Here is a 16,275-nt window from a genome sequence, read left to right on the forward strand (position 1 = left end):
GTTTTACCCTGAAGATTTGGAGTCTTCCCTATATTTTTATATATAGGCATTGACATCATGACTCCCATTTAAGGCCCATGGCTCGATCGCCGGAAGGGAAATACTGGCTAAATGCGGTAGGAACTACTTCGTATAGAAGTTATGTATTATATCGCATAGTTCATCGTTGCTTTTTTGTTATTTTATGGGGAATATTGATACACAATTTTCAGCCTAGTCTAGAATCATATATATAACATAGACGGAGTACTCCGTACTCTGTATAGAGTATAAATGTCAAAAGGAATACCTGATTTAGGAAAATGCTCCCTTTCTTCTGATTGATAAGATGCATAAATCCAAAGTATATACTTTGTAGCAAAAATTGGACAGAGAACTAGTAGTAGATATGCATTAATGCGTATTTTATATTATCCAAACGGTAAAACTGGATACACAACTGTCGGAGATCCCTACCCGTCATATCCATAGGGTGTGATTTATTAATTGGATCCGCAGTCTGGGCCCCCAACTGTCTGAGACTTAGCTCGCCATTGTCTCTCTATCTGATACCTTTGGGAATGTACCGGCTTACCCCGTGCCCCAACGCTAAGTCTACCTAGGTAGGCACTTATGCTATCGGCTATTCCACGCGATCGTCTTGGTCTGCACTGTGATCCGTGCCCTTTCCGCTCGGTATTAAATTAAACGTACCTGCAGAATGATACGAGAATTCGATCGACACAATAGCGTCTGCCACGTACTTTTGATTAGGACTAGTTTGACTTTTCACACGGGAATACGCGGCGTTGGAGAGGCAAATATGATCAGTAAGAAGATGAAGGTAACTGTGTACTCTATACTCCGTATGTTGTATAGAAGAATTGTGGTCACATTAAGCCGTTGGAGTTATCACCTTTTATTTGTGAATATGCGAGTATGCTAGGTCTGTGCTACCTCGCAGAAGCTATACAATATACATACATCTAGGTATCATGAACGGGATCTCTATATTCATTAGGGCTCAAAAACAGTCTGCCTAGACGCCATTTGATGACTGAAATTATCTCTAAAAAAATCTCTATCTAGACATCATTTAACATCATTTATTAGTGATTCTTTCTGCTCCGTATAGATCCATGTGAGGATGATGTTTTAAGGCATTCACTAGTGATCACCATAGTGATATAATTTATCGGCGTTCTAAGGTTGCACTCTGTCTTTAATCATACGATATGGAGTTTGTGGAATTGATCAAAAATTACTCCATTGGTGGCTTTTCTGTCTCGCCCAAGTAGTTCATGCCAAGGGGAGCTTCAAGCTGACCTGAACTACTTTGCCACAATGGTTCTATGATTCTCTGACACTTAGGAGAAAATCAAACGATCAGACTCAATTTTAAAAGTATTAGATATTATTAGCGAGGGTTTAGAATAGGTCAGGCCATTGTTCATTCTTTCGATCTTCTGATCCAGGTCTGTTTCTGTCTTTGCCGCACCCCTAGGCTATATATCCCTTCTAAGCCCTAATTTCTTTCAGATGTACCCCCGTAGTGTTGGTTAGCTTCAAACAAGATGTTTAGCCAGAATCAAAATCCAATGCAGGTTCGACTTGCCAAAGACAGTTGCGTACGCCCATAGTTTTTGACAGGCAAAGTCAACCACGTGGCTGGTTCTCATATAAACAGTCCCATCGGTCGCAAAAGTAACGTGAAAGTGAAAGTGCAAGATAGATGAAGAATATATGATCGATACCAAACCTTTCCCCCAACAATAAAGATATCAAACATCAAACATTTGAGAAACATCGACTGTGTCTTGGCAAGCCAAGCTCATCAAATCTGGGAAAGGCTTTGGCCCTTGCGGCGATTCACGTGATCCCGTGACTCCCGCCTCGCTGCAAACCACCAGTGTCATCTCAAGACGTCCTCATCGACCTGGAGACAATCGTCTGGTTTGCTCATCTTTGCTACGTCAATCTTGCCCCACTGGTTTTTCTTCGACTTCCCGTCACTCGATCTCTTTTTGCTTTTCCGATCACGCCTTCTTTTTGACCCTTCCGCCCAATCTCCGCCCTTAGGTACCGCCCCATTGCACACCTAAAGATACTCCCAGTGCCAAAGTCACCGGCGACCTTCAATCGTGGTTTGATACAGGTGGTTTTGCCTTAGGCCTCTATGTGGAAGAAGAGAAGAGACCGTCTCCGATCCTCTCCTCTCCTCTCCTCGACCGAACTCAACTTAGCGCCGCCCACCAACCAACAGGTTTTCCACCAGGGAAACAAAACACGGTCTCGTCTGCCACGTTAAATGGCAGATGGTACCTACAGGTTCCAGCAGCCTGGGGCCGGGCAGTTCTACTTCCAAGCTCAAGCACAGCAGAACCCTCACCAGCGACACATCGTTCGAAACGGGACCAATTCCCCGACGGGTCGACTGAAATTCAACACCGACACCCCCTCCCCCTCTCGCTCCCCTGCCCTAAACCAGGCTGCTGCTCTCAGCCCTTTTAACACCATGTACGGCCAAACCCACCAAGGTCAGCATGTCATGATGAATGGCGGTCAAGCCCACCAGCGGTTTGGCATGCCGATCCCGAAGTTCCAATCGCAAACCCACCACTCTCATCACACACAGCAACCGCACCATCATGCCCATCACACACAAGCGACCCACAACCTCACTCATCAACACAATTTCCCCGGCGGCGCACTGGCCGCCACGACAACTTCTCATTTCACCTCGACGCATTTGCAGAACGGAGGACCGACCGCAGACGACGATCTTGATGAATCAATGAACGAGCATTGGCAGCAGCAGCTCCAGCTTGCGGCGGAATCGAGACAAGCCACTTCTCCCCACTACCATGCCCGCGTCATTGCTCAACAAACGAAAGGAATCCAGCTCATTTCCAGCAACACTGATACAGAGAATGGGACGGATGGGCGCAATGGTGCATCTGCAGGGAAGCCAGCTAGCCGACAGGGTTGGAATGCGCTTGATTTCGGTGGCCAAGGATTGCGCGCTTTGACTACCTCGTTGTTCAACTATGGCTTCATTGAGAAGCTGTACCTCAACTCTAACAAGTTGAAGGTGCTGCCCCCGGCTATTGGACAACTGCGGAAGTTGAATCATCTGGATCTGTCAGGGAATGAATTAACGGAGCTGCCAGAAGAACTTGGCATGCTTTCAAACCTGAAGAAACTCCTTCTCTTCGATAACAACATTCGCACCCTCCCTTACGAAATGGGGTATCTTTACCGGTTGGAAACGTTGGGCATTGAGGGCAATCCCCTGAACGATGTCCTCAAATCTCAGATAATGAAGGATGGAACCAAGGCTCTCATCAAGTACCTGAGAGAAGAGATGCCAGGTGTGTTTCAACTGCTCGTTCTGCTTTCAGCATATTTGCGCGAGATTTTTTCGCTAACTTCATCATTATAGTCCACCTACCTCCTCCTGACCGTGACTGGGTGATCCTTGATGATACTTCAACCTCGTCCAACAGTAATACGGAAAAGATCACCGTACTGTCATACAACACCCTGTGTGACTCTTCTGCCACCCAATCGCATTACGGCTATGTGCCATCACGTGTCCTGTCCTGGGAATACCGCCGCGAGCTTATTCTCAATGAATTACGATCCCATAACTCAGATATTGTCTGCCTTCAAGAGGTTGATCAAGGAAGTTACAACAATTTCTTCCGAGAGCAGCTTGCCTACAATGACTACAAAGGTGTTTACTGGCCGCGTGGTCGTGCAATGGGAATGCAAGAGGAAGACGCTCGGATGGTCGATGGATGTGCTACATTCTTCAAGGGAAGCAAGTACATCCTGTTGGACAAGCAATTGATCAACTTTGGTCAGACAGCCGTCCGTCGACCCGACGCCAAGGGCCAAGATGATATCTACAACAGACTGTGGCAGAAGGACCATATCGCCGTTGTGATCTTCTTGGAAAACCGACAAACTGGTGCTCGCTTCATCAGTGTGAACGCTCATCTGTATTGGGACCCGGCCTTTAAGGACGTTAAGCTCATTCAGACTGCGATTCTGATGGAGGAGATTACCAAACTCTCAGATAACTACGCCAAATGGCCTGCCTGTACGGACAAGACCGCATTCCGCTTCTCAGAGGCCGAAAGTGGCTCAGAGACCGCGCCCGTCGTGGAGCCGGCCCCTTCGATGGAGTACACCAGTGGTGATCAGATCCCTGTTCTCATGTGCGGTGATTTCAACTCCTCACCAGGGTCTGCGGCTTACAACCTGATCTCCACTGGACGACTTCCCGAAGCTCATCCCGATCTGGAGAAGCGACTTTACGGAAACCTCAGCCGGGTTGGTATGACACATCCCTTCAAGTTGAAGTCAGCCTACTCCTCCATGGGAGAGTTGAGCTTCACCAACTACACTTCCGACTTCACTGCCATTCTCGACTACGTCTGGTACTCTTCCAACACTCTTCACGTGTCGGCGTTGCTCGGCGAAGTGGACAAGGAATATCTACGCCGCGTGCCTGGGTTCCCGAATTTCCACTTCCCCAGTGATCACGTCGCATTGCTTGCGGAGTTTACGGTAAAGGGCAAGAAAGGCAAGGTGGTAGAGGCAGACTTTGGGCCACAACGGCACTGATGACATGGAGCATTTGAAATCTTCGGAGATGGGGTGTTTTTCCAACCGGTTTCTTTCCTTCGTGCTTGTTATTTCGGAATCTTTTTGGGTGGTGGCTTTCTGGCCAGCCGTCTTATGGTGTTTCTTTACGTATTCCTTTTCTTCTTTCTTGTGTTTTCTCTCCTGCTTATGAACGTCCTTCTTCCGTTTCCTCTCGCTTATCATCCTCTGTATCCTCTTGATTTGCTAGCGGAGTATTTGTTCCTCGAACGATGGATGGTCTTGCCTCGTGTCCGTTGGATGTAGTGAAACGGCGTGGCAGTCTCCCATTTACTCCCTTGCATGCTCTCTTCCCTCCGACCACTCCTCTTTGTCCTCAACCTCACTCTCTACATCTCCTGTGTCTTCTTCCGTTTAAGTTTCCTGATTTATCTCGGTTTCATTTCACCTAATCTCTAACCTCATCTGAGACGGCTTCACGACGCTTAGGATCGGGGATTGGTGTTCGGGCGGAACAGGTGGTGAAGGGTATCTGATTTTTGCCCGTGACGAGGTTGCTTTTCGTTTTCTTTTTTTCCAGGCGAAGGGAGTTCTGTCTGTTCCATGTACGTGCTTATTGCGCCATTCGTCCTATGCGAGGTTCAATCAAGAATAGAGCGTGGCTTTGTTCATTTTCAGTCTTCGGTTTTCTTTTGTAGACACGATCAGTAGAGTTGCTGGTAAATGTAGACCAACATGCCCTTGCCATGGAGCCTTGGGCATATGGATGTATCGTGGCACTATAATGAACGCACGATTTCCCTAACTACTATGTACTTTATGTACATATAGGTATGTGCATGGATGGGAGTAGCACGCGGAATAGGTCCGGGATTCGGAGAGACTGATAAGCATAACATCTACAAATGATATCTGGTGTAGCCCTTTTGAGAGCTAATTAGTCTGAAGTTGGCTCTTAGCCTCCTATACCCTGTCTGCTCTGTCTGCAGTGCACGCACCTTTTATGATGAATGAGCGTCTTATAATATACCGGTGGAAGAGTGCTTCGTAGCATCTTTACATTTTATACCTTTAGTAAATAAATCTAGGGTATTTTTTGTTTGGGTATTCTGTGAGAAGACAATGGGAGGAGAGTGATTCTATTATATTATACATATCTTATAATACATTTAGCCTGGAATGATCTCCAGCCGTGCCAACTATAAAGTGTTATAATTGCACAAGTATAACTTAGCCCCCTCATAAAACCCAATATACATTCCACCTCCCACAACTGCTGCCACGCAGGTTAAAGCAGATCCCCGAAACAACCCAGCTATCCCCTCTTTCCGGAGCACATCTCGAGCAATATCAAATGCCCCGACACGGGATGGTAACCCGATTTTCCCCTTGAGACTCGACTGGGTACTGCCTGTCTGTTCACCAACCGCAAGCCTCATCCTCGTCTTGACCACATGGATAGGAACAAAGAACCAAGATACACAACCTCCCGCAGCACCAGCACCCAAAACAGTCGCTTCAAGCTGCTGCCTAATATCATCTTTCTCTGTCTTCCATCGCTCAAGCAAATTCTCCTTGAAAGTCTCATACAAACAAAACGTGAGACACATACTCGGTAATTGACTCGCCACTAGAGCACCGTACCCAGCCCACAACCCAGAGGGATATTTCCGGAACTGACGCAACATCTCCATCGTCGGAGACGGACCTCTTTCAGCATTAAGTGGCTTTTGGTAAACCTGAACATTCTGCTTCAATACCTCAGCCGGGTTCTGGATAGCGCAAGCGAGTAATTCAGCAACAGCACTGCTAGTAATGTGAATCAGCGGTCGCGGGACGCCGAGAATATATCCAGCAGACTGTGCATTATCGAATGCCGTCTTTGAGGCTTCGTATGCTGTGAAGAAAGCCACTGATGAAAGTGTTCCTGCGACGAAGATTGGTCCGAATCCTTGGTACAACCCGCTGAAGAGGGTGCGGCTGAATGTGCCGTTCACGTGCTTGTAGACGCTGCTGTACATTGGGGATTGCATGCGTGTTATTACTGTGTCCATTGGATGGATGGCGCCTTCGCTGGCTAGCGCGGCGATTATTGAGGCCTGGTTGGGTTAGATGGGGGTTTTTGGGTAGGAGTTAGATGGGTGAGCTTACTGTTGTTATTTCTAAGCCATTGAATGTGGTCATTTTGTTTTGAATCTTTAGCGTAAAATCACTGGAAGGAATGGTTGTGGCTCTGCGCTGGATGTATAAAAGGGACTGATAGCTCTGCGGAAATCGTCGGGGTCCGCGGATCCCGACTTGAGTTTTGGACTTTCTTGACTCCGAGCTTGCCCGAGCTGTTTGGTTTGAGGATTTATTTTGAATTTGAAAATTTAAGGAGTTTAATACTTGTTATTGGTATCTATCATTGAAATGGTCTGTTCAAGTCTTTTAATTGGTACATACATGTAGGTAACCACTCAAACCAGCTCTTTCCGACCACGTACGCCTATATACTCCCAGAGCCTGTTTGTATTTTCCGTCGTTTAACTAACCAGAGAAAAAGCAAGGCCACACTAGCACAAATATAAGAGATACCACAGAACAATTGGGCATTTCGATATGGTTGGTAGGACCCTAGGCAGCGTAGTTTGAGTGCTATAACTTCGGAGACTATAATTTGATATTAGCCCAAGGTCTTCAGGTCTGTATACAAATCCTTACATGTTGTAGGGAGCACAATAAAAAACCAAGACAAAGAGAGGAGTGATTGGAGCTGCTCCAACCCAGCAACTTCAACACATAAAGGTCCCACGGTCTATCAGGAAGTTCAGCGGCCACGTATAATTAGGATAGGTTAGATCAACTCACGACCCAAAAGACCCCGAGAATAGCCCCGCTAACGAAAGCGAAGAGAACAAGTACGCCATATGATGTTGAAGGAAGCCAAATGACAAAACAAGTAATGCCACAAAAGCAAGTCAAGAGGCCAGCGACCTCAATCCTACCAAAACGATCGCTGGCAATACCAATCAGTGGCCTACCAACAGCAGTTCCCAGGTTCAAGATTGCGTTGACGATTGTAGCTTGGTTTTCGGAGAGCCCAATGGAGCGTGCATAATCTGGAAGTGAAAACAGCAGACAAATATAGCCAAGCATACTAAGAAAAGCCCATGATAGCAATAGAAACACATCTAAACGACGCAAGAGCTTCAGATCGAACCCCAGCTGGGATGGCTGTATAGCTTCATTGCGAGTTCGGATTAGTAAAATGGCAATGATCAGTATTGAGCAACTGATAATAGCTGTCAACCGCAAAGCCCAAGCAAGAGATATCTTCTGAACAATTGAACCATCCATAAATGAAAAAATCAAGCCACCAATACCTGATCCAGCCGCACTGATCCCGTTGGCAAGACTTCTTTTTTTATCAAACCACTGAGAGAGAACAGGAATACTTGGTATATAGATAAAGCCAACTCCAAACCCAATCAAGACTCCCTGTGACAGATAGAGCTGCCATATTCTTTGTGAAAAGGACGCAGAGATATATCCAGATGCCAAAAGCCCCAGGCCGAGCAACATGGGTAACTTAGTGCCGTACTTGCGAGCGATGATTGTAACAACAGGGGCCACCAACATCGCCATAGAGAAATTAAAACCTCCAATCAGTGCAAAGTCCATGGGAGTAGCTTCAGGGAACATGTTGCTCGAGAGGTAGTGTGCCAAGTACACGCCGTATGACTATTAGAGAATATGAGCTGAGTTGCCGTTGACATGACTGATATAGAGGCAACACACAGAGACCGCACCCCAAGCAAAGCAATTAATAGAGAAGCACGCAGCCACGCATACCCAGCCATATCCGCCATCTGGGGGTGGGGAAGTGTTGGAAGAGAGCGACATCGTATAGCATAAAGAAGAGACTGCGGGGAAGAACGTCTCTATGTGGACTTTATCTTGGGGTCGAATATCGTTCGACTCTCAATAGCCTACATATATACATATATACATGTACGGAGAGAAGTGAGGATTATTTAAGTAAAAGCTACCTCGAATTTATGCCTACGACTTTCGTCTTGCCGAATGTGGTATGTCACTGTTTCTTGGCATCGCTACTCGTGCATGAATGATCGGCGATAACTAGAATGCGACTTGGCAAAAACGACAAATGTGCGAATAATTTTGATGAGCCTGGACTTAGATCTGACTGTCTAAAGTCGCAGATGGTGGATATGGGCTGGTTGAGATGGAATGAAGCTAGGATATGATCTTAGATCACCCATCAAAGATTATATATATACAGGTAACCTGTACAGGTTATGCCTTTTACCACCATCACATACATATCGAAAAAGATATTCAAAGAGACATCAGAAGGCCGCATAAGCGGTAGACTATTCTTGTAACACTAACAACACAGGTAAGCCCGCGACTACAGAGTTACCTCGATAATTTTGATGCACTCCATTTCAAACTACTTAGAAGGAAGCTAGCTACTATGATAGAGTTATTCCCCCCATTTCGATTCATCATACTCATCCATAAGCTGAGTATAATCCCTCCCAGCCGCCACCCATCCCTTAATACCCCCTTCTAGCACAAGGCTCTTGATTTTCATGTCCTTTTGCTCTTCTAGATATTTTGCAAACCAGTTTGCAGCACGCACCCCGCGACCTCGAGAAGAACCTGCTTCTTATGTTAGGCGAGAATACTATTGACAAGAAAATTAAGTCACACTGACCACAATACCACACCACATTATCGATTCTATTTTGTGAGAGGATAGAATATAGAGTCGGAATAGTAGGATGCAAGCTCTGTGCTGGGAGGTTCAGAGAGCCCCGGATCGTGCCTCCCTGCACATTCATTGTGAGATATATAAACATATAGCAAATGAGAGACCGCATGTACCTCGAAATCAGTGCGACGTAGGTCAACTATAACGAAATCTCTCCCGATTCTCTTGCCCTCTTGAAACCACCGGAGCAGCTCGAGGCGGGTAATTGAGCCTGCTATAGTACTGTGAGTAGGGTAAGCTGCATGTCAAAAATCTTAGGCACGCGGGTTACTCTACGTTGCTGGGATCATTCTTGACCTTTTCGTCTGTGGCTGAGACCGATAGAGAAAACAAGATAAAGTGTGCGGAGTTGGAAAGGATATATAACGGAGTAGATAGAATGATCAGTTTATGAATCAAGAAGGATCCTGTAGATACAAGGGTAAAACACGTTCAGAGCCCTCGGGCCATTTTACATGGTAACCAAGAGCAGTGCTAGCATGTCACTCGCACCGTGTGATTGGTCACTGTCTGACTAGTCTACCGAAGTATACTAACAAATATCTTTATGTGGATACAACTCCCATATTTTCTGTATAGCATGTAAGCCTTAGCTAGAGTCGGCGAGCTGCTGGTCGAGTAACGAAATATGTTGAGCAATTATACCATAATATATTGTCTCTCTAACATTCTCTATATTATTCTATGCCTTCTAATTAACTGCAGCAGCATTCAACTTTGCCTCCTTTATCTTCTTCTCCTCCCGTTCACTAAAACGGTCACCAAAAAGACCGATATGAGGCCGCATCAGAATCGTATATTTGACAAACTCCTCCATGCAATCCACCAGACGATCTCTGTTGCCACTAGGCATGAGTCGCTGATCTCCCGGTTGACCTTCATTCGGGAATTGCGTATATGCCTTGGGGATCGAAGACTGATTCGGGATCGTAAACATACGCATCCACCGCCCCAGGATACGCAGAGAGTTGACCGCATTGAATGACTGGGATCCACCGCACACCTGGGCAATGGCTAGCGTTCGACCTTGGGTGGGACGAACACTTCCGGTGGTCAAAGGGATCCAATCGATCTGATTTTTGAACACAGCGGTCTAGCGTTGCGGAAAAGCATGTAAGTAAATAATGCACTAAATGCCGAGGACTATTGCGAGATATCACTCACCAGATTGCCGTGCTGTTCAGGTGAAACCCAGACATGTCCATCGCTCCATACACTGAGTTCTCGGAGCTCCTGTACTTTAGGATGGGCGGTATCACTCTCGTTCTTCATAGGAAGACCCTCGGGGTCAAAGACGCGTACGTCACAGCCGAGCCGGAACAGGATACGGGAAGCTTCCAATGCTACCAGTCGGGAATATGACCTTTTGCGAAGACTGCCATAGAGTACTAGAACTTTCAGCCTCTCGTTTGTAACACGCAGGTTCTGTTCGGCCATGTCCGCTGCGGTGGCCAAGTCTAAGTTGTTGACCCAGTCTTCAGTTGCATTGTCGTCGAGGATAAATGGTCGATACTTCTGACGAATATCTGGGCTATCTTCACTCGGGGATAATGCCAGAGATCGATATGAGACATCTGGTTGATGGGTGTTTGCAACCACTTGAGGAACAACGGAAAACATCCTTTTTGAATATTTGGGGCACAGCAGAAATTGTGAGATTGCTGGCCTAAGTGCTTGGGGCAGTATAATATGATATAACATAGATCCTAATGTTAAAAGGTAACAAAAACTAAGACGGTCAAGAAATTGACAGTGGTTTTGGAATGATATAGTAGCCCTCAAGAGAAGTATGTCACTGGTGAAACGTGATTGGACGAGACACAGTTAGTAAGTAACCAATCAACTTTAGGTAAGTGGGTCCGAAGACCCGCGGATTCCTGGAGGCTCTTGCCCATCCAAAATCGAACCTCGGGTTCTTCCCGAGGTCTAGAGATACTTACATACGTGCTATCTTTTGGGATGCTGGGGGGCAGTGTGATAATGGACTTGATACAATATACTCCGTAAATGAACCAAAGTAAGGGGGAAAGGGGTTGTCACCGTCGACCAAGGTGGATAGCAAATGTGCCAAAATAAAGGGGCGGATCTACTCCGTACTTTAGCTGATTTCTAGAAAATGGAATATCCTTGATCTTGCTTGGGATTTAGCCAATCTATCTTATGTCCATCTTATGTCCATCTTATTTCTGTATAATAAATTGTGTTAGGATACAACTTTGTATAAATAGGGTTTAATATAAGTCTTGGGACTTGGTGGATCTGAATCACGTTAGTGTCTATCTTGGCTTGACATTCCTGCCGAGGTCCCCCCGGCGTATCCATGTTAAAACGTGCACTTCGTCTCTTTTCTAACCACCTCTCAAGCTCTTGTACAAGACCCAACAGCTGAAATGAGCACAGAAGAAAGCGTGCATACTCTCCCAGGCGGCCTTGAGCTGTACGCCAAGACATGGAAGGTATGTTTGAATTTGCAACAGCACATGAATAATCTGAGATGGACCCCAATCTCAAGATATTGATCCCCAAAGCTAACAAGGCGATCTACTCTATAGACCAGCGGGTCTCCACTTGCTGTTTTGGCCTTTATCCATGGCTTCAGTGACCACTGTGAGTCTATCATGTCTATTATAGGCAATAGGCCAAGACAACCCATCGTCCATAAGACAGATTATTGACACAAATCCATATTAGGCAATGCCTACCACGATCTGTTCCCAACACTGGTATCCGCAGGTGTTGAGGTTAGGTCTTTCGATCAGCGGTAAGTGATAAACTACAGGCCAAACCCCATGCTGGTACTTCAATACAAAAACCAACAAAGGAGCCGATCTATTTCACTATAAATCCCCAACTAACATCCAAACCCAGAGGCTGGGGCCGTAGCGTCAAAAAATCCCGCGATCGCGGTAACACAGGCCCAACCTCCCAAGTCCTCTCAGACATCCATTCCTTCTTGCAAAGTCTACCCGCCCGCCCTGACGTGCCCCTGTTCCTAATGGGCCACAGCATGGGCGGCGGCCAAGTCCTCAACTACATCTTCCACCCAGAGTCACCCTACAACAAAGACAAATCCAGCCGGCCCAACTTCGCCGGCGTGCTTCTGTACTCCCCTCTAATCGCCATAGATCCATCTTCCCGACCCTCAAAGCTGCTAGTCTCAGTGGGGCGAATCGTGGCAAAGTTGATCCCCCACAAGCAGCGGTATTCTCCGCTTGATGCGAACCTGCTGTCTCGTAACAAGGATGTGGTCAAGGACTTCGTGGCTGATACGCTGTGCCACGATACGGGCACCTTTGAGGGTTTGGCTGGTATGTTGGACCGGGGTTTGTGGTTGGAGGGGATGTTTGCGGCTGGGTCTGGGGCTTGGGTGAAGAGTGAGCTGCCGTTTTGGTTTGGGCATGGTGATGGGGATCTCATTACTAGTTATCCTGCGACGAAGGACTTTGCTAAGCTGTTGACCGAGAAGGGTGGTGATGTGAAATTTTCTTCTTATGAGGGTGCTTATCATAAGTTGCATGATGAGTTGCCTGAGACGACGGAGAGGTTCTTTGCGGATGTGAAGACTTGGATTTTGAGTAAGGTGCCTGAGACGCAGGCGGCGGTTGTTCAGGATGAGGTCGAGCGTGCTGAGGGTGAAGGTGTCGTAGACACTGCGGTTCATGAGGAGGTGGAGACCGAGGGAAAAGCGAAGCTGTGAAGTGATTGTTTCTTGTTGTGACATGTTTTCAAGCCTATCGTTAATATTATTCTCACAATTCTCTATATGGTACAAATGGTTCAGTCTATATCAGACATGCAATAGAATACAGGTATATAGTACAAGATTTATATGCTTGGGACAGTTAGATCGAGAACTTAACGGTCTTCGATCCGCCGCCAGACTGCCACGAAGCCGCCGCCCTGGATACGCAGTCCGACCTTGGGCCGGCAGACCAAGACAGATTCTCCTTCCTTGGGAGGCTCATCTGTGGTGGACACCTCAGAGGCAGTATCAGAAGCGGTGGACTGCTCGTCGGCCTCGACAGGAGTGGCAACCTCGGCGTCTGAAGGGGTAGCCCAGGATGCTGGGTCGGCGCCGGACTTTTTCGTCGCAAAACGCACATCCCATGTGCGGCCGCCGCTGATTCCAGAGCCAAGCTCGATCACCTTCTCTTGAACGAGGGGCAGTCGCTGGTCCCGGATCAGTTGCAGGCACTCGCCAATCTGTGTGATACTAGGCATAAACACCACCAGGAGGCCATCACGCTTCAACATTGGGGTAACATGTGGGATCCTCAAGTTCGAGGAAGGCATGTCCAGAATGACGTGCGAAAGGAATGGGTCGACAGGGTTTCCCCCAGTCAATGAAGCTAGGCCAGTCTTCTTCCGCAGCTGCTTCTGCTGGGCAATCCAGTTTTCGACGGGGCCCACGTAGAAATCAGTATTGCCCGCATAAATTCCACGGCGGAATCCCCGGATGTTTTTCTCGGCCAGCGCAGAGAACTTCGGCGATACGTCGACTGTGTGAATGACGGCGTTGCGCTGAGCTCGCCATGCATCCCATTCCTCCTGTGCTGGATCCGCAATTGGCTCGGCGGGTTTCTCTCCTGTTTGTTCCGCCTCTTTTTCACTCGGCCTGGTGATACGGCCTTCTAGGTAATTGATCTGGGAGCGCGATGGACGAGGCGGAGGAGTGGTATTGGCGGCGTGAATCGCACGCGCCAGATGCAGTGTCAAGGATCCATGGCCTGTTCCGGATTCGAGGATTTCCAATGTGGGTTGTATTTCGCCTGCGGCGGGAGTGTCGACATGAATGTCGAGAAGGGAAGCAATCAAATTGGCATCCTGTGGATAAATCTACTGGGATAGCGTGAGTCCAATGTATCTCCAGGTCTGATCCGTAGGAGTGATGCGCATACCGGCGTGACCAAGCGAGGGGTCAGGGCGACATATTCTTCTAACGTTGGGAGGCTGACTCGGAGATTTAAACCTGTATATAATGAAAGTATCAGTGAAATGCCCAGAGAATACCGAGAGGTGGGTGTTATGGACCTTTGCGAGACTGTACCGTGTCCCAGACCCGTTTCCCAATGATGCTATCATGTTCCACTGCTCCACGAGGAGTCTGGAGCTTTTCACCTCGCTTCAATGCTTTTGACAATGAGGGTTGTTTGCCGTGTAAAATAACTCGGTCTCCCTCTGCGCATTTCATTAGCCCCGATGCTGGGAAGAGGGATTGCAACACAATTACCTTTTATAATGGAGAAATTCGTGTCAATGGTTCGAGGGCGCAAGGCGCTTGGTGTTGAAGTCGCACCAAAGATGCGCTGTAGGGCCTGGCGCAGACGAGACATGATATAGAACAATATCAAGTAGCTCTGAAATAAACAGAAAAGGAAAATCTGGCTGATCGAGACTAGCCTGCGGTACCGCTCCGACCCACCCCCAGTCACCGAATCGAGGGGCACATCTTTAATCTCGGCACTTGCTTTTCTTCATTCTCTGGATTGTACATATCTTTGTTTCTATTGCTATATATATACATAGCGATCATGGGCTCCAACAACCTCCCATACATGGCGACTAATCCTAAGCTCATCTTCTTCACCGACTTTGATGGGACTATTACAGTCGACGACAGTAGGTGCTTCCCCACAAAGTGCCGGTACTTGAATACTGACCAGAATCGCAGGCAATGACTTCATGGTATGTCGCATCACTACCCTCTCCTATATCTTCACTAATACCACTCAGATCGATACCCTTGGCTTCGGCCGGGAAAAGCGCCTGGTGTTGGGCAACCGGGTCCTTGACGAGACTATGAGCTTTCGGTAAGTGTTAGAGACACTGTCTATTCCACAAGCAAGCCCTAACGAGTCTTTCTTCCTTATAGGGATGCCTTCCGCGAGATGCTTGAAAGCATCAAGACCCCATACGACGAGTGCATCGATATCCTGTTAAAGAATATGAAGCTGGACCCGTACTTTGAGGAATTTTACTACTGGGCCAAGGATAACAATGTTCCCATTGTCATCCTGTCATCTGGCATGCGACCCATTATCAGCGCCTTGTTGGAGAAGTTCCTCGGTCACAAGCCAGCTAGCCACCTCACTATCATTTCCAACGAGCCCGTGAGCCGAGACGGCAAGGATATCAACAGTGAGGGTGGCTGGCAGATTGAGTACCATGATGACAGGTGAGCCACTGTCAATCCGATCACCATCCCCCCAACCTCACTGACTTTCATTCACTAGCCACTTCGGGCATGACAAGTCCCTGGAGATCAAGCCTTATGCCGCATTGCCCGACGGAGAGCGCCCCATTCTTCTGTATGCCGGAGACGGTGTTTCTGATTTGTCTGCGGCCGCAGAAACCGATCTTCTCTTCGCCAAGAAAGGCAAAGGTATTAATCTGCCCGAACCGCCTTGAACCCGGATTCCGAGACACTCAACTAACGATGTTGCAGATCTGGTGACCTACTGCCAGCGCAGGGGAATGCCCTACACGACTTTCGAGAATTGGTCCACAATCCTCTCGACTTCCAAAGACATATTGAGTGGAAAGGTGTCAGCGAGTGAGGTGGCTGCCAAGGCTTAGCTCGGCCAGTAGAACGGAGGTAAACCCGACCTGTATAGACTTGCATCTAGACGGACATGGATGTTGACGATGGGCATAAATTTCACATAAATTCAAACAAGGATAATGAGAAATATCAGTGAAAAGAGTAAGAATAGCCAAGTCAATGAATCACCAACAAACACTCAAGCATCGGGAGAAGGCTAGACCAACCCTTCAGGAGTCACCGCCTTCAGGGTCCAAGCGTCGAGGGTGAAATGCGAACTTCAATCCTACAAACTAATTATACTTGTCCTTTATATCCTAGAGTTGACCGAACTTGGTCCTCTCCTTTGCCTTATACACTTGCA

The 16,275-nt window shown here is 47.4% G+C and overlaps 6 protein-coding genes across 6 annotated transcripts; 3 read left to right on the forward strand and 3 right to left on the reverse strand.

Moving 5' to 3' along the window:
• Nucleotides 1-2,287: 2,287 nt before the first annotated feature.
• Nucleotides 2,288-4,611, forward strand: PEX2_021030 (CCR4-Not complex 3'-5'-exoribonuclease subunit Ccr4; the record flags this gene model as incomplete). The annotated part of the gene is made up of 2 exons (XM_016739378.1): nucleotides 2,288-3,350; nucleotides 3,422-4,611. 2 exons carry the CDS (start codon nucleotides 2,288-2,290, stop codon nucleotides 4,609-4,611), a joined length of 2,253 nt encoding a protein of 750 aa, XP_016601511.1.
• A 1,148-nt stretch (nucleotides 4,612-5,759) lies between these two features.
• On the reverse strand, nucleotides 5,760-6,774 carry PEX2_021040 (putative mitochondrial carrier protein (Pet8); the record flags this gene model as incomplete). The annotated part of the gene is made up of 3 exons (XM_016739379.1): nucleotides 5,760-5,789; nucleotides 5,862-6,689; nucleotides 6,742-6,774. The coding sequence occupies 3 exons, from the start codon at nucleotides 6,772-6,774 to the stop codon at nucleotides 5,760-5,762; spliced, it is 891 nt and encodes a 296-aa protein (XP_016601512.1).
• A 3,287-nt stretch (nucleotides 6,775-10,061) lies between these two features.
• Nucleotides 10,062-10,990, reverse strand: PEX2_021050 (Arsenate resistance ArsH; the record flags this gene model as incomplete). Its single annotated transcript, XM_016739380.1, has 2 exons — nucleotides 10,062-10,463; nucleotides 10,535-10,990. 2 exons carry the CDS (start codon nucleotides 10,988-10,990, stop codon nucleotides 10,062-10,064), a joined length of 858 nt encoding a protein of 285 aa, XP_016601513.1.
• Nucleotides 10,991-11,760: 770 nt separating this feature from the next.
• On the forward strand, nucleotides 11,761-13,067 carry PEX2_021060 (acylglycerol lipase; the record flags this gene model as incomplete). The annotated part of the gene is made up of 4 exons (XM_016739381.1): nucleotides 11,761-11,826; nucleotides 11,923-11,977; nucleotides 12,062-12,131; nucleotides 12,239-13,067. 4 exons carry the CDS (start codon nucleotides 11,761-11,763, stop codon nucleotides 13,065-13,067), a joined length of 1,020 nt encoding a protein of 339 aa, XP_016601514.1.
• Nucleotides 13,068-13,225: 158 nt separating this feature from the next.
• PEX2_021070 (tRNA (adenine-N(1)-)-methyltransferase) lies at nucleotides 13,226-14,703 on the reverse strand (the record flags this gene model as incomplete). The annotated part of the gene is made up of 4 exons (XM_016739382.1): nucleotides 13,226-14,206; nucleotides 14,269-14,339; nucleotides 14,402-14,548; nucleotides 14,601-14,703. The coding sequence occupies 4 exons, from the start codon at nucleotides 14,701-14,703 to the stop codon at nucleotides 13,226-13,228; spliced, it is 1,302 nt and encodes a 433-aa protein (XP_016601515.1).
• Nucleotides 14,704-14,925: 222 nt separating this feature from the next.
• Nucleotides 14,926-15,946, forward strand: PEX2_021080 (putative Phosphoserine phosphatase; the record flags this gene model as incomplete). Its single annotated transcript, XM_016739383.1, has 6 exons — nucleotides 14,926-14,989; nucleotides 15,042-15,055; nucleotides 15,104-15,180; nucleotides 15,243-15,545; nucleotides 15,604-15,752; nucleotides 15,816-15,946. 6 exons carry the CDS (start codon nucleotides 14,926-14,928, stop codon nucleotides 15,944-15,946), a joined length of 738 nt encoding a protein of 245 aa, XP_016601516.1.
• Nucleotides 15,947-16,275: the final 329 nt, after the last annotated feature.

Source organism: Penicillium expansum (assembly GCF_000769745.1).
Source record: "Penicillium expansum strain MD-8 chromosome Unknown contig56, whole genome shotgun sequence".
NCBI lineage: Eukaryota > Fungi > Ascomycota > Eurotiomycetes > Eurotiales > Aspergillaceae > Penicillium > Penicillium expansum.